Source organism: Staurois parvus, unplaced genomic scaffold (assembly GCF_062004578.1).
Source record: "Staurois parvus isolate SC_StPar_1 unplaced genomic scaffold, SC_StPar_1.0 ptg001316l, whole genome shotgun sequence".
Lineage (NCBI taxonomy): Eukaryota > Metazoa > Chordata > Amphibia > Anura > Ranidae > Staurois > Staurois parvus.
Genome location: NW_028319112.1, coordinates 2,431,064 through 2,455,349, shown reverse-complemented (window position 1 = coordinate 2,455,349; position 24,286 = coordinate 2,431,064). Strand labels below are relative to the sequence as shown.

Here is a 24,286-nt window from a genome sequence, read left to right as displayed (position 1 = left end):
ACTTGTTAAAACTATCTTTAGGTGTACTTTTAGTATCACATACAGGCCTTGTCCCTCTTCCAGTCTGACTGTACAATGAAAGAAAAAGCAGTAGGCAAACTAGGGTTATCTCTGTCACTCTGTTCTCTCCTCCTATCAAAGTGCTTCTTGTGCTGCAGCACAACTGACCGGCTTCAATAAGCTATTGCTTACAATTACGGTTGAGGGGTGATAGGGGATCCACCACAGATCGCTCTTCAGAGGGCACCCCAAGTGTATACAAGCCCTTTGACACCAAATGTACTAATACAAATCAACAGAGTCTGTGAATTAAAAAAAAAAGGAGAAAAGGAAACTGCCTGTGTTGGGCACAGTTTCTGTCATTTTTCTAATACGGGTTATTCTTCCATACATTTTTCCATACATTAGATCTGTTGGCTGTTGCACTCAAAAGGTAAAACCTGGTCAACAACTCCACTTTTGCTCCATTTTTTCGTAACTTATTCCACTGCACCTGTCCTATGACTCAAATACATGCAACAAACATTCACAACTTTTACCTATTGGACCTCTTCCACACAACGTCTCTCTGAGAGGTGGAAGCTGGCGTTCATGTACTGGGCTCCTGTGATCCATCTTCCCAAAGTCAGAATATCTGTTCAGTCCATTAAATCCTGATGAGGTTGTTGGTGACATGAATACATCTTTACCGTCAAGAGGAACCACCTTCCTCACCTTGTGGTTCAACCTAGAACTGTTCAGTCCCATGGCAGGAATAGCCAATTAAAATATTCATCTGAAACTAAAATATATCGATGTCTCAAAAAAGAGTTTGTGCTTGAAAGTACAGTCTGTTTCTGAAGTTGGAAGTCCCTGGATTCCTCGCTCCCTAGCTGTCCTGCTAGAATTCCTGGCCTGCTCTAGAGTTAAACATTTACGTGATGGAAGAGCGGAGGAAGAATAACAATCAGTCAGTAAATATCATGAGACTACATTTACCAGCCTGGGGGTAACAGACACAACAGTGCATGTTCACAGCACAATTCAGAAGACATTCCCTGATACAAAGTCATATGCTCACCCGTTGGGATCATTGACTCAATGGGGTTGATTTACTAAAGGCAAAAAGATGGTGCACTTTGCAGGTGCACTCTTTTTTTTCTTAGTAAATATAATGTGGTGAAGCTTCACTTTTTAACCTCCCTGGTGGTATTCCCGAGTGTAGCTCGGGGTAAAGTTTCAGTACCAAAAGTGGTAACCCCGAGCTACACTCGGGCTTACCATGCGGCGTTGCACAGGGATTCCCTACAGCGCTTACCTTGTCCTTCGCTGCCGCGATGTGTCCCCTGCAGCATCCCCGGCCATCTCCTCCGGCCGATGCCGTCATCTGGCTTCCGTGTTCCGGGCCCTGTGACGTCGGGACATACGGGCGCCGGAACCGGCGGCAAATTTGAAAATGTAAAAAAAATGAATTTTTTTTTAAAACTATTATTTCATAGCAAAACATTCCTGTATCAAAGCATTTCACATACATTTTGTCCCTACTGCTTTGTCCTGTGCCCTGCCTGCATTTTGACTGTTCTTTCTGCTTGGAAGCTTAGAAAAGTCCACGGCGTCCAAAAAGCGTTCCTTTAGGTCAAAATCGGTTTTAGACCAGCTAGAGAACAGCAATAGTAAATCAGAACTACTTGCAGAATTGGGTGATAATGATTCATGCTTTCTCATCAGACACTGAAAACGATTTTGCGACTTTGCTCAGTGATTTGCGAACTTATATTTCAAATTTCAGTGTTTTTGGTTTGATTATATTATTGAATTAAATTTATTATTAATATTTTATTATTTTTTATGAGTATTTATTAAATTATAATTTATGATTTCGTGTTTCAAGTTTTATCATATCCGGAATGTTTACTAGACTCTTGTTCGGACAGATTTCAGGGAGTTATTCCTAAATTACAGGCCTACAATAAAAAAAATACATATTTCCATGCAAAAAAATGGTACCACTTTTGGTACAAAATTCCTGACATAATCATACCGCTAGGGAGGTTAACCACTTGCCATCCTGAGGATTTACCCCCCTTCCTGACCAGGCCTTTTTTTGCTATTCTGCGCTGCACTATTTCAACTGGTAATTGCACGGTCATGCAATGCTGTACCCAAACAAAATGTATGTCCTTTTTTCACACAAATAGAGATTTCTTTCAGTGGTATTTGATCACCTGTGCGCCTTTTATTTTTTGCGCTATAAACAAAAAAAGTCCAAAAATTTTTAAAAAACCAATATTTTTTACTTTTGGCTATAAAACATATATAGTAAACGCAAAGTTAGTCATACATTTAGGCCAAAATGTATTCTGCTACATGTTTTTGGTAAAAAAAATCTCACTAAGTGTATATTGATTGCATTGTGCAAAAGTTATAGTGTCTACAAACTATGGTATAGATACTGCAATTTACGTCATTTTTTGCACTAGTTTAACTGACAATTGCACGGCCATGCAATACTGTACATAAATGAATTTTATGTCCTTTTTTCACACGAATAGAGCTTTCTACTGGTGGTATTTGATCACCTGTGCGCTTTTTATTTTTTGCACTATAAATAAAATAAGACCAAAAATTTTGAAAAAAAACCCCAATATTTTCTCATTTCTGTCATAAAAAATATCCAAAAAGCTCAAACTTCATCATAAATTTAGGCCAAAATGTATTCTGCTACATGTTTTTGGTAAAAAAAATCCCAATAAGTGCATATTGATTGCTTTGTGTGAAAGTTATAGCATCTACAAACTATGGTATAGATAATGGAATTTACACAGCTTTTACTTTCTGACTGCCTATCATATTTCGTGAGGTGCTAAAATACCAGGACAGTACAAGCACCCCCAAAAGACCCCTTTTTGGAAAGTAAACACCCTAAGCTATCTGCTGAGAGGCATATTGAGTCCATAGAAGATTTATTTTTTTCCCACAAGTTTTTGGAAAATGACAAAAACATTTTTTTTAATAAATTGTTTTATTGACTCGACATGCCTTTCAGCAAATAGTTTGCGGTATCTACTTTGCAAAAAGGGGTCATTTTTGGGGGGTGGGGGCATTTTATGCCCAGCATTAGAAGTTTATGACACACATTACTCACTCTTCTAACCACCTGAAGACCAAGCCCTTTCTGACACTTTTTGTTCACATGAAAATAATCAGTATTTTTCATATTCATATTCATATTTTTCCCTTCTCATAGCAACTTCAGCTTTTTCTTCTGAGCGAGTCAGGCGCCTCGCTGAAGGTTCCAGTGATCCCGAAGTAGCGCAGAGTTGTCATCGCTGTGGATTGCATGAAGAAATCATAGATTTTCATGATTTCATATCTCCTTGACCTGAAGAAGTTGCTATGAGAAGGGAAGTAGTGAATCGAATTCAGATGGTTATAAAGGATCTGTGGCCTTCAGCAGATTGATATAGATCTTGTTGTGTTTGGAAAGTGGGATCACCCTCCTTTACAACTGCTGGAGCAAGCACTACGCAAACAAAATATTGCAGAGCCTCATTCCCTCAAAGTTCTGGATAAAGCAATGGGTTTCAGATTCACAGCAGCAGTCTTTCAGTTCATCTATCATCCAGAGGAGGGAACCCATTCATCTAGGCTGTCCATTCGCTCTTGAGGAGATCTCTGAGCCCTGCTGTGCATTACTTCACCCAAGGCTGATGCTTTACCCCTGAGGGATGTACCACCTGCTGCCAGCCATTCGGGTTGATGGTCACTTATATGCGCATTTTTAATGCGCGGTCCGTGAGTGCGCATTTCTGCTATATGATTTTTTTTGGCATCAGTGTATCTCAAAAGAGGAAGCTCTTCATGATTCTGCACAAGATTTTATGAACATTTATTGTCAAATTCAGGTACCCGCTCCCCTCCCTCCCCAAAGGTCTGCAGTCTCTCAGTCATCCCCTGTACTGTCTGCAGTCTCTGGTCATCCCCTGTACTGTCTGCAGTCTCTTGGTCATCCCCTGTACTGTACGCAGTCTCTGGTCATCCCCTGTACTGTCTGCAGTCTCTTGGTCATCCCCTGTACTGTCCGCAGTCTCTTGGTCATCCCCTGTACTGTCCGCAGTCTCTTGGTCATCCCCTGTACTGTCTGCAGTCTCAGGTCATCCCCTGTACTGTCTGCAGTCTCTTGTCATCCCCTGTACTGTCTGCATTCTCTGGTCATCCCCTGTACTGTCCGCAGTCTCTTGGGCATCCTCTGTCCTGTCCGCAGTCTCTTGGTCATCCTCTGTACTGTACGCAGTCTCTGGTCATCCCCTGTACTGTCCGCAGTCTCTTGGTCATCCCTTTTACTGTCTGCAGTCTCTGGTCATCCCCTGTACTGTCTGCATTCTCTGGTCATCCCCTGTACTGTCTGCAGTCTCTTGATCATCCTCTGTACTGTCCGCAGTCTCTTGGTCACCCCCTGTACTGTCCGCAGTCTCTGGTCATCCCCTGTACTGTCCGCAGTCTCCTGGTCATCCCCTGTACTGTCCACAGTCTCTTGGTCATCCCCTGTACTGTCCGCAGTCTCTTGGTCATCCCCTGTACTGTCCGCAGTCTGTTGGTCATCCCCTGTACTGTCTGCAGTTTCTGCTCATCCCCTGTATTGTCTGCAGTCTCTGGTCATCCCCTGGACTGTCTGCATTCTCTGGTCATCCCCTGTACTGTCTGCAGTCTCTTGGTCATCCCCTGTAATGTCCGCAGTCTCTGATCATCTCCTGTAGTACGCCTGCAGTCTCTTGGTCATCCCTTGTACTGTGTCCGCAGTCTCTTGGTCATCACCTGTACTGTGTCCGCAGTCTCTTGGTCATCCCCTATACTGTCCGCAGTCTCTGGTCATCTCCTGTACTATGTCCGCAGTCTCTGGTCATCTCCTGTACTATGTCCGCAGTCTCTGGTCATCTCCTGTACTATGTCCGCAGTCTCTGGTCATCTCCTGTACTATGTCCGCAGTCTCTGGTAATCTCCTGTACTATGACCGCAGCCTCTGGTCATCTCCTGTACTATGACCGCAGTCTCTGGTCATCGCCTGTACTATGTCCGCAGTCTCTGGTCATCCCCTGTACTGTGTCCGCAGTCTCTGGTCATCCCCTGTACTGTGTCCGCAGTCTCTGGTCATCTCCTGTACTGTCCGCAGTCTCTGGTCATCCCCTGTACTGTCCGCAGTCTGTTGGTCATCCCCTGTACTGTCTGCAGTTTCTGCTCATCCCCTGTATTGTCTGCAGTCTCTGGTCATCCCCTGGACTGTCCGCAGTCTCTGATCATCTCCTGTTGTACGCCTGCAGTCTCTTGGTCATCCCTTGTACTGTGTCCGCAGTCTCTTGGTCATCCCCTGTACTGTGTCCGCAGTCTCTTGGTCATCCCCTATACTGTCTGCAGTCTCTGGTCATCTCCTGTACTATGTCCGCAGTCTCTGGTCATCTCCTGTACTATGTCCGCAGTCTCTGGTCATTTCCTGTACTATGTCCGCAGTCTCTGGTCATCTCCTGTACTATGTCCGCAGTCTCTGGTAATCTCCTGTACTATGACCGCAGCCTCTGGTCATCTCCTGTACTATGACCGCAGTCTCTGGTCATCGCCTGTACTATGTCCGCAGTCTCTGGTCATCTCCTGTACTGTGTCCACAGTCTCTGGTCATCTCCTGTAGTACGTCCGCAGTCTCTGGTCATCTCCTGTAGTACGTCCGCAGTCTCTGGTCATCTCCTGTAGTACGTCCGCAGTCTCTGGTCATCTCCTGTAGTACGTCCGCAGTCTCTGGTCATCTCCTGTAGTATGTCCGCAGTCTCTGGTCATCTCCTGTACTATGTCTGCAGTCTCTGGTCATTTCCTGTACTGTGTCTGCAGTCAATTGGTTCAGAATATTTTTTTTCTTGTTTTCCGCCTCTAAAACCTAGGTGCGTCTTATGGTCAGGTGTGTCTTATGGAGCGAAAAATACAGTAACATTTTTTGTTTTTTTAAATTTAAAATTTTGGGGGGAATTTGTACTTTTTACTTTTTATGCTTTTTAAACTTTAACTTTTTAAAACAGATTGTAGGGTCTCTCAAAATGCGGTAGCCATCTTTCGAGACCCTGTGAAAATATGTGCCCTGAACTGTGCCGTGCTGTGCCCTATACTAATACTCCACTAGTGTATGGTAGCAATGGAAGCTGTCCTTGAGGCAGAGACCAGGTTGGCCAGGACAAGAGGGAAAAAAAAATCGGGTGTCATGCCTCATTCCATGTCTGCTAAAGACACAACACCTTTTTTGGGGTGTCCTTTGGGTTGGGGTACCAGGAATGGCATCGGGAAAATGCCTCTCATGCAGCTGGCTAACTGCATCTGTGTTGGGGGTTTGGGCCACAGCACATTCTGGATACAAAAGGGCTGTGATGATCTCTTCCTGAAATTTTAGGAAGGATCCACTTCGTCCAGTTGCTTTATAAAGCACAAAACCATTATATACTGTAAAGCCAATTGAAATAAATAAACAGACACTTTTTTGTACCAGCATTTGGCTTTTCGAGAAACTAAGTATGGCTTCATCATCTGGTCGTTGAAGTCCACCCCTCCCATGTTAATGCTATAGTCGTGAACACAGAGGGGCTTCTCAACATTGCCAGCTGCCATGGCAATTTGGATGGTAGTGTCTGCATGAATGGAAGACAGGATGAAAACATCCCGTTTGTCCTTCCACTGTGAGCAATTCCTCATTTCTCAAGCAGACTTTTTCCCCCTTTCTAAGATGGGTATTTACAAGCCTTTTGGGGAAGCCCTGTGATTAGGTTGCACGGTGCCACATGCACCAATTCCAAGATTGTAAAAATATCTAAATAGTGGCACGCTTGAATAAAAATTGTCGATGTATAAATAGTACCCCATATGGAAAACGGATGACACCAAGTCCCAAACTATCTTGCCACTGCTCCCCTTGTAGTCTGGGCATCTGGGGGGCTCCACGTGACTATCTTTCCCATCGTAAATCCAATTCTTATATGTATAGCCTGTTGCTCTCTCACAGGTCTTATACATCTTGACCCCATATCTGGCACGTTTGCTGGGGAGAAATTGTTTGAATGCAAGGCAGCCAGAAAAATTGAGGGGCTCATCTATGCAGATGTTTTTCTGGGGAGTATAGACATCTGCAAATTTTTGGTTAAGGTGATTTACGAGGGGCCAAATTTTGTGGAGCTGGTCAAATTCAGGGTCACCCCAAGGATGACAGAGTGTATTGTCGTTGAAATGCATAAAACACATTATACTCTCATATCTATGCCTGGCCATGGCAGCAGAGAACACAGGCATATGATGAATCGGGTCTGTGGACCAATACAACTGCAATTATTTTTTTTTTTAGTAATACCAATGTTGAGGGTTAGGCCGAAAAAATCTTTAAATTCGGAAACCGTAATGGTCTGGCAAGGTTTAAATTTGTGTTGGCGGCAATAAACTGTTGTGCATATAACTTGCTTTGATCCACAATCAATGCATACAGATCTTCTGTGAAAAACAGCTCCAAAAAATCAAGGGGAGTATTTAAATTTGCTGTATCCACCTGAATTCTGGGTTGGGTAGTGTCAAGGTCCTACCTTTCCTTAGACCTTGTGCTGCTCCATGTGCTGGAATCTATCTTAGGTGTCTGCAAAGCATTGTGGGATCCTTTATGCTTTCAGCCCTCTGCGGCTCCTCCCCCAGGAGGTGGCGGCTTATCACATATAAGTTTGCTGTTTGTGGCTGTCCTTTGCATTCGTGTCCTGTCTGTTGCACAACAGCAAGCTCCTGTTTAGCTACTCATTTCTTTCCTGGATACCGACTCGGCTTTGACTAAGACGCCTCCTGGCTTCTGACCCCGGCTCTGGCGACCATTCTTCCTGGCTCCTGATCCCGGCTCTGGCGACGATTCTTCCTGGCTCCTGATCCCGGCTCTGGCGACGATTCTTCCTGGCTCTTGACCCCGGCTTTGGCTACAATTTCCGCTGTTGGACTTGCATAGACTCTTGTCTTATTTTTATATTAATAAACCTACCTTTAAGTGCACCTCCTTGTGTGTCTGGCTCCCCGCTCCCTGACACTACACGAATGCCATGAATCCTGACGGTGCAGGTACGCCCCCGCACCCTATGTTGGTTGCCAGACTTGATCAGCAGGATCTCTTGTTGGCTCAGTTCGCTCAGGCGTTGCAGGCGCTGCTTGCATGCACAGCGCACCTTGCTCCTGGTGCTATTAAGCCGGTTGTCACTCCTGTGGTCGCTCCCGTTGTTGCTCCGGTTGTTGAGCCTACCTCCGCATCTGCTGCCGCACCTGCGGTGCCTAGAGGTATGACTGGTTTAGCCCCCCTTCCAGAGCGCTTTGGGGGTGAACCGAGTCAGTGTCGGGGTTTCCTTAACCAAGTGGGCATATATTTTGAATTGATACCCCACGCTTTTCTTACTGAGAGGTCAAAGGTAGGCTTCCTAATCTCGCTGCTCTCGGACAAGGCCTTGGCCTGGGCAAATCCCTTATAGGAGAACAATAACCCTGTGATTCACGAGTTTGACGGTTTTGTTGCCTCCTTCCATACGGTATTTGATGTGCCTGCTCGCTCCGCCTCTGCTACTAAGCTGCTCATGTCCATGCATCAGGGTTCACGAACCGTTGCCGAGTACGCCATTGAATTTCGTACCCTGGCGGCAGAGGTGGGTTGGAACAACGAGGCTTTGGTGGCTGCTTTCTCTCATGGTCTCTCAGATGCGTTGAAGGACGAGATTGCAGCCAAAGAACTGCCTGTGGAGCTCAAAACACTCATTTCCTTCCTAATCCTGATTGACACCAGGCTCAGGGAGAGGCCTTCACTTAAGGAGCGACTGCGGAGGCCTCCTAACCGATTGGCGCCTACGTTTTCTGTTCCTCCCATGCCTCCTGGGGATGGCTTGTCTGGCGGTGAGCCCATGCAGCTGGGGTTTGCTTGCCTTTCTGAGGGGGAGCCGGCCTCTTGGCGTCAGGAGGGTCGCTGCCTGTACTGTGGTCTCTGTGGGCATTTTCGGCAGTCCTGTCCGGTCTGTCCGGGAAACGCTGTCGGGGGCAGATCTTGGGTGGAGTTTCCTCACCCCCGGTTTCCCGCAAAGATAAACCGCTAATCACCGTTGTCCTCTCTTGGGTGGAAGGCTCGGTGACGGCCCAGGCGTTGGTAGACTCTTGTGCTGGCGGGTTATTTATGGACAGTTTGTTTGCTGCCCAGTACTCAGGCTCGAGTTACTCCATTGGTCCTCGAGGCAATAGATGGCAGGCCCCTGCAACTGCCACAGGTTACCCACGAGACCCTGCCGGTTGAAGTAGCTATTGGGGCTGTTCACAGGGAGTTGGCCTGTTTCCAGGTAATTTCTTCCCCGCACTACTTCGTGGTTTTGGGCTTAACCCTGGCTTCAGAAGCACAATCCGGCCTTTAATTGGCGGTCGGCCGAGATTCTCTCGTGGTCTCCACAGTGTGGGGCTGGTTGCATCCGTGGACCTGTTAAGGTACTGTGTGCCTCCTCAGACTCTGTGTTGCCCACTGACTATGGGGAGTAACTGGACATGTATGACAAGGTGCGCGCCGGTGCTCTGCCTCCTCATCGTCCATACGATTGTGCTATAACCTTACAACCCGGTGCCACTCCTCCGCGTGGCAGGGTGTATCCTCTTTCGGTTGCGGAGAATCAGGCCATGGAGGAGTACGTTGTGGATGTGCTTTCCCGGGGGCACATTCGCAAGTCTACTTCTCCAGCAGGAGCTGGCTTTTTCTTTAGAAAAAGAAGAGAGGTGAATTGAGGCCTTGCATTGATTTTAGGGGTCTCAGTCGAATCATGATTAAGAATGCTTACCCAATTCCGTTGATAAATGAGTTGTTCGACCGCCTAAAGGGAGCAACGGTCTTTACTAAACTCGACCTTAGGGCTGCGTACAACCTCGTACGGATCAAGGAGGGCGACGAGTGGAAGACCGCGTTCAACACCGGAACTGGCCACTATAAATCTCTGGTTATGCCCTTCGGGTTGTGTAACGCGCCCGCGGTCTTTCAGGAGTTCATTAATGATGTCTTTCGTGAATTGTTGCAGCAGTGCGTGGTGGTTTATTTGGATGACATCCTGGTTTACTCTGCTTCCATGGAGTCTCATATCCAGGATGTTAAGCAAGTGCTGCAACGATTACGTGAGAACGAGTTTTTCTGTAAGCTCGAGAAGTGTGAATTTCACTGATCCCAGGTTGCCTTTTTGGGCTACATCATTTCTGCTGTGGGATTTTCCATGGACCCTCAGAAGGTTTCGGCGGTTCTGCAGTGGCCTCGTCCCAGTGGTCTTCGGTCCATTCAGTGCTTTTTGGGATTCGCCAACTATTATCGGACGTTTATCAGGAACTTCTCCACGCTGGCCAAGCCTCTCTCAGATCTGACCAAGAAGGGCAGTAATCCCCACGAGTTGTCATCCGAGGCCATCTTAGCTTTCGAAGCTCTGAAATCCACCTTCGCTTCGGCTCCGATACTGTCTCATCCCAATCCTGGGTTGCCTTTTGTCCTCGAGGTTGATGCATCTGAGACGGGAGTAGGCGCCCTCCTGTCTCAGCGTCGGTTGCCCGATGGACACCTACTTCCCTGTGGGTTCTACTCCAGGAAGTTTTCCTCCGCAGAATGCAACTACCAGATTGGAGACGGAGTTGTTGGCAATTATTCAGGCTCTCCAGGAATGGAGGCACCTGCTCGAGGGTTCTGCGGTTCCGGTTCTCATTCTCACTGACCACAAGAACCTGACGTATCTCTCGGAAGCTAAGAGGTTGACGCCCCGTCAGGCCAGATGGGTTCTGTTCTTGTCGTGTTTTAACTATGTGGTCTCCTATTTGCCTGGCTCCAAGAATGTCAGGGCTGATGCCTTGTCGTGGCAATACTCTGAGCTGTCCAGGGAGGACTCTGAGATGACATCGGTCATACCTCCGGATCAGATCCTGGCTGCCATTCGTACCAGCCTGACTTCTCCCCTTGGGGAGCAGATTTTGGCGATCAAACTGATGCTCCCTCTGATAGACCGGCTGGTAGATGTTTCGTACCTGAGGGATTGCGCATCCGCTTGCTGCGTACCTACCATGATTCCAAGACCGCCGGTCATCAAGGGAGAAACCAGTTGTCCTGGGTTGTTTCTCGTTTATTCTGGTGGTCATCTCTCCGTTCCGACATCGCCTCATATGTAGCGGCATGTTCTGTCTGTGCCCAGAATAAATCTCGGCATCTTCCATTGGGCCTTCTGCAACCCATTCCCAATGGGGAGCGTCCCTGGTCACACCTGGGCATGTATTTTATTGTAGACCTCCCTGCGTCTCGAGGCCATACGGTCATTCTTATGGTCATTGATCGTTTCTCCAAGATTTGCCATTGTGTTACATTCAAGAAATTGCCGACTGCGCAAGAACTGGCTACAGTTTCGCCAGGGAGATCTTTCTCTTGCATGGGTTGGCTAAGCTGATTGTCTCGGACCGTGGGAGCCAGTTTGTGTCCAGGTTCTGGTGCGCCTTCTGCTCCCAGTTGGGTATCAAGCTCTCCTTCTCTTCGGCTTACCACCCGCAGTCCAATGGGGCTGCGGAGCATTCCAACCAGGCCCTGGAACAATTCCTTCGCTGCTATATCTCTGACCATCAAGACAATTGGGTCGATGTCCTACAATGGGCAGAGTTTGCGAGGAACTCGGCTGTCAACTCCTCCTCCGGGATGTCTCCCTTCATGGCCAGCTATGGGTTTCAACCCGCTGTATTGCCACAGGACATTCCCGCTGTGGATAACCATCTTGCTGCCCTGCGTTCCTCGTGGGGGCAGATCCAGAGGTCCTTGAAGGACTCAGCTCAGCACCAGAAGCTCCAGGCTGATCGTAGACGGTTGCCCGCTCCTTCATACCAGGTCGGAGATCGGGTGTGGTTGTCCACTCGTAACCTCAATCTTCTGGCTCTCTCCGTTTTGTTGGTCCTTTCCGCACCCTCCGCAGGGTGAACCCGGTTGCCTATGCCCCTGCTCTTCCTCCTGGGATGCGTATCTCCAATGTCTTCCACGTATCCCTGTTGAAGCCTCTGGACTGTAATCGCTTTACTGCCTCTCTGCCTCGGCCTCGTCCTATCCGGGTCGACGGTCATGAGGAGTATGAGGCGAGCCGCATCCTGGACTCTCGGTTGGCCCGTGGTCGGGTGCAGTTCCTGGTCCATTGGCGTGGTTATGGTCCAAAGGAGCGTTCCTGGGTTCCTTCCGCGGATGTTCATGCTCCTGCCCTCCTCCGTGCTTTTCACGCCCACTTTCCACAGAAGCCTTATGTTGAGCCGAGGAGGGGGAGGGGCCCTTGAGGAGGAGGTACTGTCAAGGTCCTACCTTTCCTCAGACCTTGTGCTGCTCCATGTGCTGGCATCCATCTTAGGTGTCTGCAAAGCATTGTGGGATCCTTTATGCTTTCAGCCCTCTGCGGCTCCTCCCCCAGGAGGTGGCGGCTTATCACATATAAGTCTGCTGTTTGTGGCTGTCCATTGCATTCGTGTCCTGTCTGTTGCACAACAGCAAGCTCCTGTTTAGCTACTCATTTCTTTCCTGGATACTGACTCGGCTTTGGCTAAGACGCCTCCTGGCTTCTGACCCCGGCTCTGGCGACCATTCTTCCTGGCTCCTGATCCCGGCTCTGGTGACGATTCTTCCTGGCTCCTGATCCCGGCTCTGGCAACGATTCTTCCTGGCTCTTGACCCCGGCTTTGGCTACGATTTCCGCTGTTGGACTTGCATAGACTCTTGTCTTATTTTTATATTAATAAACCTACCTTTAATTGCACCTCCTTGTGTGTCTGGCTCCCCGCTCCCTGACAGGTAGTGAATGGGGGAAGTACAGGTGCTGCAAAATTTGTGGCCTGCCAATCGGGATTTGCAAGCATATTCAGAAGGATACTAGGGGCTCTATGGACCTGTGTGCGAATTCTTCGTGGCTGCGAGACCATACTTGTGCTCACCACCGCACAAGCTTGTACTGCACTTATGGGACTTGCCACGTCGCTAAGTGATACTGCAGTGCTGGTATGTGAAAGACCAGGATGTACTTGGCCGCTGGTGCTCGCCAGTTCACCAAAAGGTAGAGCGGCACTAGTACTGGCACTCTGCTGCATATGAGAGTCATCATGCGATTGTAACATCTCAGCAACCTGGGAATGGGGTCGGGTATGCCTGATCTTAGCAAGGACCTCTTCTCCGTTGTCTGAGCTATCTGTCAGGGTGCCTCTGCTGTCTACAGGTTCGTATTCTGAGGCTGATTGTGTCAGGGAGTCTTCCCCTTCACTCTCACCTGACATGTTCAGAATCCTGTAGGCCTCTTCATTAGAGTACCTTTCCATTCACATTTTGGCCACTAAATTTATAGGTACCTAGTGCGATTCATGGGAAAAAGAGCACCTGGCTGTCAGAGACTGCTTGAACCTCTACAAAAAAATTTACTGGCAAGTGCTAACAGAGATCAGGCCTGATTCTGCGAACACTGTTGTTTTGTGTGCAATGTATCAAGTGACAGTGACCTACTGACACTGCACTTGCTGGGGGAGAAGGGGAGGGGGAGCGTAGGGGCTAAATGCAGGTGCTGGCAGGTGATGGGGGTGATCCCCCTAATGCTGCATTTTTGGGAACACTATACTAATGTGAACGCTGGTATAGTGCTGATCTGATCAAAGATATTGATTCGTTCAGACACTATACTAGCAACGAAGGTTTATTGTGTATGTGAGCATGTTCCTGGCAATTAAGGGGTTAAATGTGGTTACTGGTGTACTGAGGGGCAATCTGCCGCTATCTGGGAGTGGCGCTGATGCTAACACTATCTGAAGTCGCCGGCGACACTAATACAGTGATCAGCAAAAAATCTGTACACTGTACTAATTAATGACACTGGTGACAGGGCAGTGAAGGGGTTAACTGGGGGGGGGGGGGCATCAAGGGGTTAAATATGTCCTAAAGTGTTCTGTGAAAAAGTGTGCTACTTTTACTCACTGTGTGTTGATTCTTCTCTCTCTGGGACGAAATGTGCCCAGAGACAGAAGATGTCATCATTTTCTGTACCTGTGTAACTGTAAACACATCTACAGGAAGATCCCTGATAGGACAGGGATCGATCACCTGACTTAGGCCAACCATCACTGGCCTAAATAGGATGATTGATCCTTGGGGATCAAATCACAGCACCTTCAGTCGGCAAGTGTGTGTGCGCACCCCCCCCCGGCCCATGAAAACCGCAGGAGCACAAATTACGTATATATATATATGTGATTGTGCGCACCCGTACCGCCCTTTAGCAGTATTTCTGCTATAGGGTGGTGCAGAATTGGTTAAAGAGCACCCAACACGATGCAAGAAAAATAAAAGAAAAAAACAGCATTGCACATGACTGGATGATGGAAACCAACAGAGCTTCACTGCATTTACTGAGCTCTGGGGAAAAATGCATTTAGTAAATCAAACCCATTGCCTTCAACTACTGGAAACTAGCTCTCTTTTTACATAAAATGTTGTTATTTAAAGGCATAGTAAATCTACATTAGTTCATATAAAATAATAAGCTGTAGCATTTTAGAACAGAATAATATTGTGTGGAGAGACTTTGTTGTACATATAGTTAGCTATTAGATGCAAATATTATTTAACCACTTCAGCTCCAGAAGGTTTTACCCCACTTCATGACCAGGCCATGTTATGCAAATTAGCACTGCGCTACTTTAACTGATAATTGTGTGGTCATGCACCGCTGTACCCAAATTACATGTTTTATCACAAATAGAGTTTTCTTTTGGTGCTATTTGATCACCACTGAGTTTTTCATTTTTTATTATGTAGCACCCTCCTAGGTAGCTAGGGGGAGCTAGACTCCAACGGTTAGACAGGGTCTGAGCAGCAGCCTAGGTGTAATATACAGATTGGGGTCAAATTATGGGCAGGCCAGCCCCTCTGGAATTTTCCCCTGCCCTGGAGCTTTGGAGGGAGGCTCTAGAGGCAGTGGGTGGATCTGAGGAGTGGCTGACTACACTCTTGAAGGACCTCTACCAATCCCCAACAGTCGGGGGGGGGGTTGCGGCTGAGCCATCCTCCAGCTGCCCAATTAAATTCTAACATTGCATCCAGATGGGACTGTGCACATTTAACTTGGCTTGCAGAGTTTGATGGGCAAAACCATCTGCCAAACTTGACCACTGAGGTCAATGGGAGCACACCACATCCACGAGCCATGCTTGAGCTTTGCACGTGTTAGCATGTTAAAGCTTATGTGAAATTGAACTTAATTGGTTTACATATATGTTTAAAATGTCTTTAACCTGACTGAGGTTGGATACTCCCAGTGACAATCTAGTTTGATCTCCAGTGTTATTTCCCATCTCCCATCTTCTGCTTGCTCCTTGTTGTCTCCCGGGGGTTTGACCCTCTGGACCTTTCTCTTGTGGGGGTATGTATTTTTTTTATTGTACTTGTACTTGTTTGAGGAGTTTTCGTCCCTCCCACTTTTACAGATCTGCTCTTCATAATGTTGATATTGTATTTCTATCTTTATAGATCAAAACAGGATATTATTTCCAAAGCTTCAAAAACTATATTTATATTCCACTGCAGGTACTCTTCTGTTCTTTTCTGAGGTATAATATTAGTTCTAGGCTCTCAGTTGTGTGTTTGTATAAGCCGTTATAACTCACCACTTCCCGCTGCACCTCACCACCGCCTCCTCCTCTCCACCTTCCCGGCTTCACTGCTCTGCTGCCACCAACATCTGTTATGTGAGATGCTGCATCCACTCTCAGTCCTCCTCTCTTGGGGGGTCCAAGATGGTCTGGGGGGGTCACCCTCTGTGGGTGCCTATCAGCTCCGGTCTTCACCGAGTTGGCTCCTTTCCTCCTCTCCCTAGTCAGTGTCTCCCAGAGCCCCTTTACGGCGGTCACATGACTTCTCCCAGTGTTCACCGCTCCATTCTCGCCGACACCTGCCTCTCCTCCACCTTAGAGCTGGATCCTCCTCTCCCTTCAGGGACAACTCGGGGACACCGCTCCAGGTAAAGGGCACACTCAAGGTAAGGTAGGGTTGAGATCCCGCACTTAGCTCAGGCTCTCCTGCACATTATTTCTGGCGGGCCCCGGGAGTTCCTATTCCATGTACCCTGACGGCGCCATGTTCAGGCCCCTCCTCCCCTGAGTTTATATATAGTTAAAGTTTTTGTTTAATCCTTTTACTGCCACCGAACTAAGGCTTACAGTAAGTCAGTGGCAGCAAGGAGTTTTGCACACATTAATGGCTGCATACAGCTCTGTGTATCTTTCACAAGCTGACTGTTGACTTTCTGGATGTGATGTCTCATTTAAGAGCACCTGTCACAACGAAATTGTGATATAAATAAAAATATAACTCTTTTGAAAAAAAATGTATAAAAAAAGTTACTCCCATGCACTTAAACCCCCCTGCCCCCCAAAAAAAATTTGAACCTGCCCTGCCCCTACATACACACATATCGACATAAACACACCTTTCAGGGCACCTACATATACATAAATCACATGTGCTACATATTTTACATATTGCCAAGCATGTTGTAATGAGAAAAATAATTTAGGACCATTCAAGGTTAACTCTAATTGATGACCTGTGCCTGTTGAAAATTTGTTGTTTTACAAGCGCATGCAATTTGGATATCAATTTACTCGGCAAAACCTCATCTTTTATATTTTACCAAAAATGTGAGTAATACTGTATATTGCATCTGTGTGCACTAAAATGAGCTTTAGTGTATTTTTTACTGAAAATTGCCACTTTACTGAGTATTGTGCAACATAAAAAATGGAACTACCACTATTGTGTTCTCCAGGGTGTCTGCTTTTAGAAAATATAATAATAATGTTTGAAAATTTAACTAGTTTGGGCCTAAAATTATTTTCCTGATGGCTCCATGTCACCCCAGCTGGGTATGCCCCCCATGCTTCCATGCTTTGTCTGTTCACACATGGCATTAACCTGTTGGTGGGTTTTCATGTTTGCTTTACTATTGTGCCATTATGCTAAAAAGACCAGCATTCCCAGGGAAGGTAGAGGAGTCGCCTGTGGATGACTACTGTAGCCAGCTATTGCCTGTTGGAGTATAGGACATCCTTTTATATTGGTTTGTGCTCAGTTTCTCAGCCAAATACACACACACACCAAAAAAACAAACAAACAAACAAACAAACAAACAAACAAACAAAAAAAACCCTTTTCATAATGTACTGATTCCTGGCAGTGCAAGGTTTGGTTCATTAACATCTGGTGAATCTTAAGGCTGTGGTTGGAAGCTGCAATATCAACTTCCCTCTAGCAGTAGTTAACCCTTTACGGTTTGTTACTGAGCAAGCTATTTTCTATTGCATTGAAATTTTTTTTTGATCTGCTTTGTTAAACAGCAGGCAAAACCCTGTGAAATGATTAGCTATTCTGACAATGAGCAATCTCAGAGGTTTCCAAAGCAAAACAGCCCTCTGCAGGTGCTTCAAAACAGAAGAAAATGCGGATGAACACGACTGTATGAATCTTGCTTTTGTTCAAGCAACCAGAAATGAGGATGATGACACCTAACAGGTTGTCACATTCATTAAACAAGTGACCAATACACTCAAAAGGAGTGGTTTCCACTCATCCTGTGAAAGGGTTATATGAGCAGTCTCATAGCCTTCCCAGGCAAAACAGCCCTCTTCGGACTGATGAAATGTCACATTCAATAAACACATTGTCAATACACTCCAGGAGTGGTTTCCACTCACCCTTTGAAAGGGTTATCTGCTTTGGCAGTGAGAAGCAGCCTATCCTTCCAAGGTGAAACAACCCTCTTCAGAGTTTCCAAAGAGGATGATGCAGATGGACATGAATGCATTAATACTTCTTTGGTCAAGCAACCAAGGATAAAAATGACAAACTAAATGACAACTAATCGGTTGTCACATGTGTCTAATGCACTCTAAAGGAATGTTTACACTCACCCTGTGAAAGGATTATCTAGTCTATCAATGAGAATTCTCCTAGCCTTCCAGGCAAACAATCCTCTTCAGACTCTTTCAAAAAGATGATACTGATCAGCATGACTATATGAGCCTTGCTGGTTCAAGCACCCAGGGATAAAGAAGCTGAAACCTAACCGGTTGTCACATTCATTGAACACATGGTCAATACATTCTATAGGAAATACTTACACTCACCCTGTGAAGGGGTCATATATTCTGCCAATGAACAGTCTCAAAATCTTCTCAGGCAAATCACACCTTATCAGATTCTTCCAAAGACGATGTTGCTGAACTGTATGATTCCTGCTTCATTCAAGCAGACAATAATTAAGATGGTGGTGACCAAGTTGTCACAATTAAGTGTGTGGTCAAGACACTCTTACGGAATTGCTGAATTCACCTTGTGCAGGGACCATCTATTCTGGCAATGTCTTCCTTTCAGGGCCTTTAAAACTGGTCTAAGAGCCTGCTTAAACCAATCAATCCTCTTCAATCTCTTCTGAACAAGAAGATGAGGACGACCTTTTGTCCATGTTTTTGATTCCCCCTTTGTAAGGTTTGTGAAATGCCTTTAAATAGAAGCATTGCTGTGCAAGTATTCCAAGTGTCTCCAGAGGACAGCTTGACAATTCCCTGGTGACTGAATCAAGTCTTCGTTCTACAAGATTGAAGCATGTTGTCACAGCAAGATGTCAAAATTATGCCCTTTTGAACAGAAAGAGGTCCAGGGTTTGGAATCACCCAGGGTTGTTGTGGCCTTCAAGGTGCATTGTTCTTGATCTTAGAAGGTGAAGCCTAAATGAATAGCGGTCAGTTTGGCCACTGCCTCAAGATGAACATCTGTTGAGTTAAAGGAGACCGAAGTTCAAGAGTCAGTTTCCACGCTTACTCCATTGAAGGTAGCTTCTGCATTTCTGGCTGGGAGTCCAGGATAAACTGGTAAGCCAGCACATAATTCAAGAGGCCAGCGAAGAGCTCCATGTGAGGATGCTTTCAGGTATTTTTGGGATTGTGCCACCCATACAAGTCTTATGGGCACTTGGTGGCTTCTTTTTGGACATAGGTACAGCCTTTGTGACAGACACATGGTCCATCAAGGCAAGCATTTCAGATCATATTTGGGAGATCTTTCATCCTTCACGTCTCAGATTGGGTCTCATAAATCACCTTGCTCCAGCAGATCAGGTAGACTCAGTTGAACTCTTGCCCCCTTTCAATTCGGGTTTCTGGACCAGTGGCAATCAGAGGGTCTAGGTCAGAAGATATGGATTACGCCTTCTATGAAAGCGATCCTAAAATCTTCTGTGATGTCATTCCCATCTGATGACCAGGGGCCTTGGTACCCTCTGCTCCTCCTAATGGGAGTCAAGGATCCACTTCCTCTGATTGAATCTTCTCCAAATTTCCATTTGTCCAGCACTGGACAGGCTCAAGCTGATGGCTTGGGTCTTGAGAAGCAGAAGCTAATATATCTTGAGTGCTCTGTAAAGATTGTGAATACTCTTATGAAAGCAAGGAAGGACAGCACTAACAGTGCCTATAGTGGAATATGGCATAAATTCACAGGACTGCTGCTGATCAAGGTTTTACACTGGGCTCTTCACAAGTTTATCACGTTCTGAAGTTTCTGCAGGCAGGGCTTGAATTAGGTATATCTGTGAGTAAGCTATAGGCCTACATTTCAGGTATCTCTGCCTTCACCAGCATACAGCGGGCATCCAATACTTAAATATACTGTTTTTCAAGCTGCAATTTGGCCTACATTTTGAGAGGGTTGGCTGTGCCAGGGGGATCAGGTCACTCTCCACTAGAAGGGCCTCAACCTAGTGAGCGGCAGCAGGCCAAGTGCTACCAGACACTATCTGCAAGGTAGCTACGTGAACGGCAATATATACGTTCATGGCTTATTACTGTAGGGAAGCAGTCTTAATGACAGTTGAGTTTGGCAGAAGCATCCTGACTTCTGCTTTTAGCCAGAATTAAGCAGTGTGTAGCATTATCCCTCCCCTGTGTGGCTAGTTAGTTCCTAGCTGTGCTGACATGGAACTGTCAGGAAAACGTAAAATTGAATGACAGATTCTTACCATAATTTTTCTTTCCTGACAAGCTCCATGTCAGCACAATTCCCACCCAGATTGGTAGGACTAGTTACAGAACGCCAATGCTGCAGGTGGACTTACATTTATGAGATAGGTCCTGGAAGCAGGGGAGGAAGGCTTGTCAGGAAAGGAAAATTACCGTGAGTATATGTCATTCAATTTACCCTTTTTTTTTAAATGTTTGCAAAAAATGCAAAAAGGCTTTAAAGGCAGAAGGGTTAAAGTTTTATAATCAACACGTTTTGCATAGTTCCTTTTTTTTTTAAAAAAAAACACAATATGAATATAACTGCAAAAAAACAAAACAAAACAAAAAATAAAATGAGTAAAAAAATATAACAACGTTGGAAATGCCAGACGCTAGGATTGCAGTTGATCAAAAGAAAGGCAAAAACCGTTCTGAAGCATTTCCCAAGTAAAACCCTAATCCCTGGAACTTCAAGCAAGTATCAAAACTGCTTACAAGGAAAGGTTACAATTATAACCCAGAAGGCGTACATACTGAAAACAATGTAGTTTCCTTGTAATGAAAATATGAGGCAGTCTCCTTTGGCATAAAATGGCTAATAGCCTAGAACAATAGGTTGCACTTTGCTTCCTAGCAGCCATTAATTGGAGGCCAAATATCTAAAATTTTGCACAGATGCAGGGAATTTGTCATAAATATTTATATGTATTAGTAGCTCATTTACATAACAGTAGTTTGTATTTTATGTTCAATCTATTATGTGTAACTGCTGCAATGCCGCCACATAGTTTACACAACAATAATCATTCCTACTAAACCAGCTATTTTTCATAAACCTCGATGGAAGAAAGTTAAAGCAGAACCATGAGCAAGTAGGAAAACACTCTTTAGTCCCATTTTATACTCATACAAAACTTACTCAGTGCTAGTATAAACACATGAAATCTGCTAACGTTCTATAATTCCTTAAACATCAGTAATCAGACTGACAGTGGGGGTACCAGTGCTGTGATACATTGAACTACATGAACTACGTTGAACTACATGATCTATTGAACTTTCATCATTCCAACATGTTTCAGGCACAGGGTGCTTGAAACAGAAGTATTAGACACCTTGCAGGAGAGGATGCCTTTGAAGAACCTCACCCGTGCTTTAATGTGTATTCATTGCTCAAGGAGCAGGATGGCGTTGGTGAGGGGACCCAGGAAGGTGTAGAACTTCCAGTTCAGAATAATAGTGACACCATCTGTCTCACCACCTGTGTGGGCTAAACCAAAGAAATCTTACAGATTCCTCCATCCATGCTAAACAGCATGGATGGACAAATCAATTGTTGTGGCTATTGTATTCTGACAGGGCACCACCAGCTATCATAATACTCGAACAATGCCTGCATCTAGATGCAGGCATTGTTTGACTAACAATTTACCTTTGATTTTTTGAAGGATGTTGGGTGGTGTGGTGCCAACAGGGCCACCCATTGGTCAAATTTGAGCTGATTTATTGATAACCAGCCCAAATTTGCTCAGTGTGTGTAATCTGAGTTTTAACTATTGAGCAAACAACAAGCTTTTTTTAAGCAAAGCAGCTAAGATTAGTCTACAAACATCTGAAAATGAGGCTAGAGCTCCACCTGTTGGTTGGAAAAGTATAAATATGAAATATATTGTGATTTATATATTTTATAGTCCGAAACATACTGTGAGCTGGGGATTGGTAGCCGGTACATAAGCCACCTGGGGTAAGCAGTCTCTCAGGCACAGATACCAAATTCAATGAGGTGGTGCCATACAGTGTGGTGTTTATTGGTGATATTTGCACTACTATTTCAGGTGCTGCACAGTGGTTTAGAAAATGAACAAGGCAAAAGAAAATACAAAAAACAAAAGCCTTGTTGTATCCTGGCACTAATTACACAAAAACACAGGTCCTAAAAGGCTGAGCTAGCCTACCACTTGTCAGCCTTCACATGTACAGCTTGTTAGCTTTTACCAACCTTTCTGCTCTCCCAGACAGGACTTGTCTGATTCCCAGGTCAAGAGCTCTGGCTACAGTATCCAGGTGAGAGTAAATTAGGCCAGCACAGTGGCTAAATGGTTAACACTTCTGCCTAGCAGTACTAGGGTAATTGGTTTGAATCCCAACCATGACACCACCTGCCTGGAGTCTGCATGATCTCCCTGTACATTATGTTAGATTGTACGCTCATTGAGGGTTAGGGACTGATGTGAATGTACAATATATATGTGTGAAATTGATGGTGTTATATAAGTACCTGTAATAAATAAATTACCAGTAGAGAGAGAAATAAACTCTGCACTGGACCACAGATCAGAAATCCCTAAATGTATATGAGAGGAACCTGGAAGACCTATACATTTCAAACAGGACTTTCCCATGCTATAAACGAATATCAACATTTTATATTTATCACAGGTATTTATATAGAGCTGACAAATTACACAGCACTTTACATATGTATATTTTATTTACAGTCACAGTCCTTATCATCTAAGGTCCCTAACTCACATTCATGCATACGTATACTAGGGCCATTTTAGACAGGAGCCAGTTAATCTACCAGCATGTCTTTTGAGTGTGGCAGGAGATTGGAAAAAACCCACACAGGATTAGGTGGAACATGCAAACTCCAGGCAGGTAATGCCATGGCTGGGATTTGAACTGACAACCCTAATGCTGCCAGGTGGATATGCTATCCATTTTATCTATGATGTACCGTATTACATAATTGTCCTCAGCAGGCCACATCAGAGTTGGTTGAGGCAATCTGAACTGAGGGCAGTCTGGAAATTATACCAGTTGTGTATTTAGGTTTTGTGCTGCCCTAGTCAACACAAAAATTGCCCCCCCCCCCCACCACAGAAAGAGTCTGACATTGACCAAGAACACCCCTGCCCTCTGCCAGAGTCTTCCACTAACATTGCTCCCCATACACCAGCCACCATCCCCCTAGGTAAGGGAGAGAAAGACACTCACCTTCATAGCGCCGGACATCCTCAGGCTGTGCATACACCGTCATGAAACCCACAGCATCCCTCGGAACCCACCAGGTCCCCATGCCGCATGTGTCCCTTCTTCTTCATTTTATTGATACACACACAATAGAACCATTTTTGACATCAAATTGTATAACTAAAATCGCAGTTGCCTTGAGAGCAACAGCTCAAGATACATTACAAATCACAAAATACAGATGTAGATTCCCTTAAAGCTCAAAGTGTTTCTTGGATTTTATCCACTTCACCAGGAGCTAGAGATGATTTAACACTAAATCTAAATGCATCCAAAAGGTAAAGAGACCTTAACAGAAGAGCCAATGTCAGAGGTCTGGGAAGGGAGGCACATGTAAATGTAAAAAGTCATCAACTCATATGCTTGTTGAAGGACATTGAGCAACCATGTTGTAATGTATCTTGAGCTGTTGCTCCCAAGGCAACTGCTATTTTAGTTATACAATTTGATGTAAAAAATTGTTTTATTGTGTGTATAAATAAAATGTGTATTTTATGAGAATGGTTGTACTGTGCCTTGAAAGTCCCACCATGTCAAATGTTTGAATATTTGCATTGAAATCCTGATCATGATAATATTCATCTCTACATGAATGCTAGTAATATTTTATGGAGTTTTTAGGATGACATTGTCACGTTGGCTCTAAGAGCTCAGGCATCTCATCACAACACTTTGTAGAGAGTGTTCCTAGTACAGTGTGTTCTATGATTGTAGTGATCACGGGTTAATTCCAGTATGAAGACTTCACATAATGACAGTTCTATAGACACCTGACCTTGGATTTTTTTTCTCTTCCTCTATTGATCTCCACTCTTCAGGGTAGTAAACCACTTTCCCCGTGTCACTGTGAAAACACTGGATTTGTCTCCTTGTACAGGGAGAGAGACTGACATAATAACTCTGGCCTTAACCTCATAATGCAAGGTCTGCTGTTCTGTGCAACTAAAATAAAACATCTGCTAAAGGGTTTTTTCCCAGATCCACTATGAAATCCCTGAAACTCTGATAGCTATCACTGTGTATTGTAAATGTCTTCATGGCTTATATTTTATTGCTCCTAACTCATTTTTATAAGGTAAAACATTGTAAAAAGCTATTAATTATTTAAAGCAGAAGTCAAGCTGTCCTTTTTTCCCTATATCTTTAGTGTAGCACCCTCCTAGACAGGTGCTAGATTTAG

General features: G+C 45.2%; 1 protein-coding gene and 1 long non-coding RNA gene across 5 annotated transcripts in view; one reads left to right on the top strand and one right to left on the bottom strand.

Annotated features, from left to right (window-relative positions):
• Nucleotides 1-16,150, bottom strand: part of CCDC198 (coiled-coil domain containing 198) — a 58,962-nt gene extending 42,812 nt beyond the window's left edge. Inside the window, exons 1-2 of one of the 3 annotated variants that reach the window (XM_089661138.1) lie at nucleotides 15,682-16,150; nucleotides 1,298-1,387 (exon numbers count right to left, since the gene is read on the bottom strand). In XM_089661138.1, coding sequence (XP_089517264.1) covers nucleotides 1,298-1,334 — 37 coding nt within the window. In that variant the 5' untranslated portion in view covers nucleotides 1,335-1,387; nucleotides 15,682-16,150. Of the gene's footprint in view, nucleotides 1-539; nucleotides 960-1,297; nucleotides 1,388-15,681 lie in introns of those variants that run through there. The other 2 variants (XM_089661137.1, XM_089661136.1) reach the window with 2 other exon arrangements.
• LOC149437096 (uncharacterized) overlaps nucleotides 15,706-24,286 on the top strand; it is a 145,669-nt gene continuing 137,088 nt past the window's right edge. Inside the window, exon 1 of one of the 2 annotated variants that reach the window (XR_016308183.1) lies at nucleotides 15,706-16,034. This is a non-coding gene — a long non-coding RNA (uncharacterized LOC149437096). Of the gene's footprint in view, nucleotides 16,053-24,286 lie in introns of both variants that reach the window. The other variant, XR_016308182.1, reaches the window with a different exon arrangement.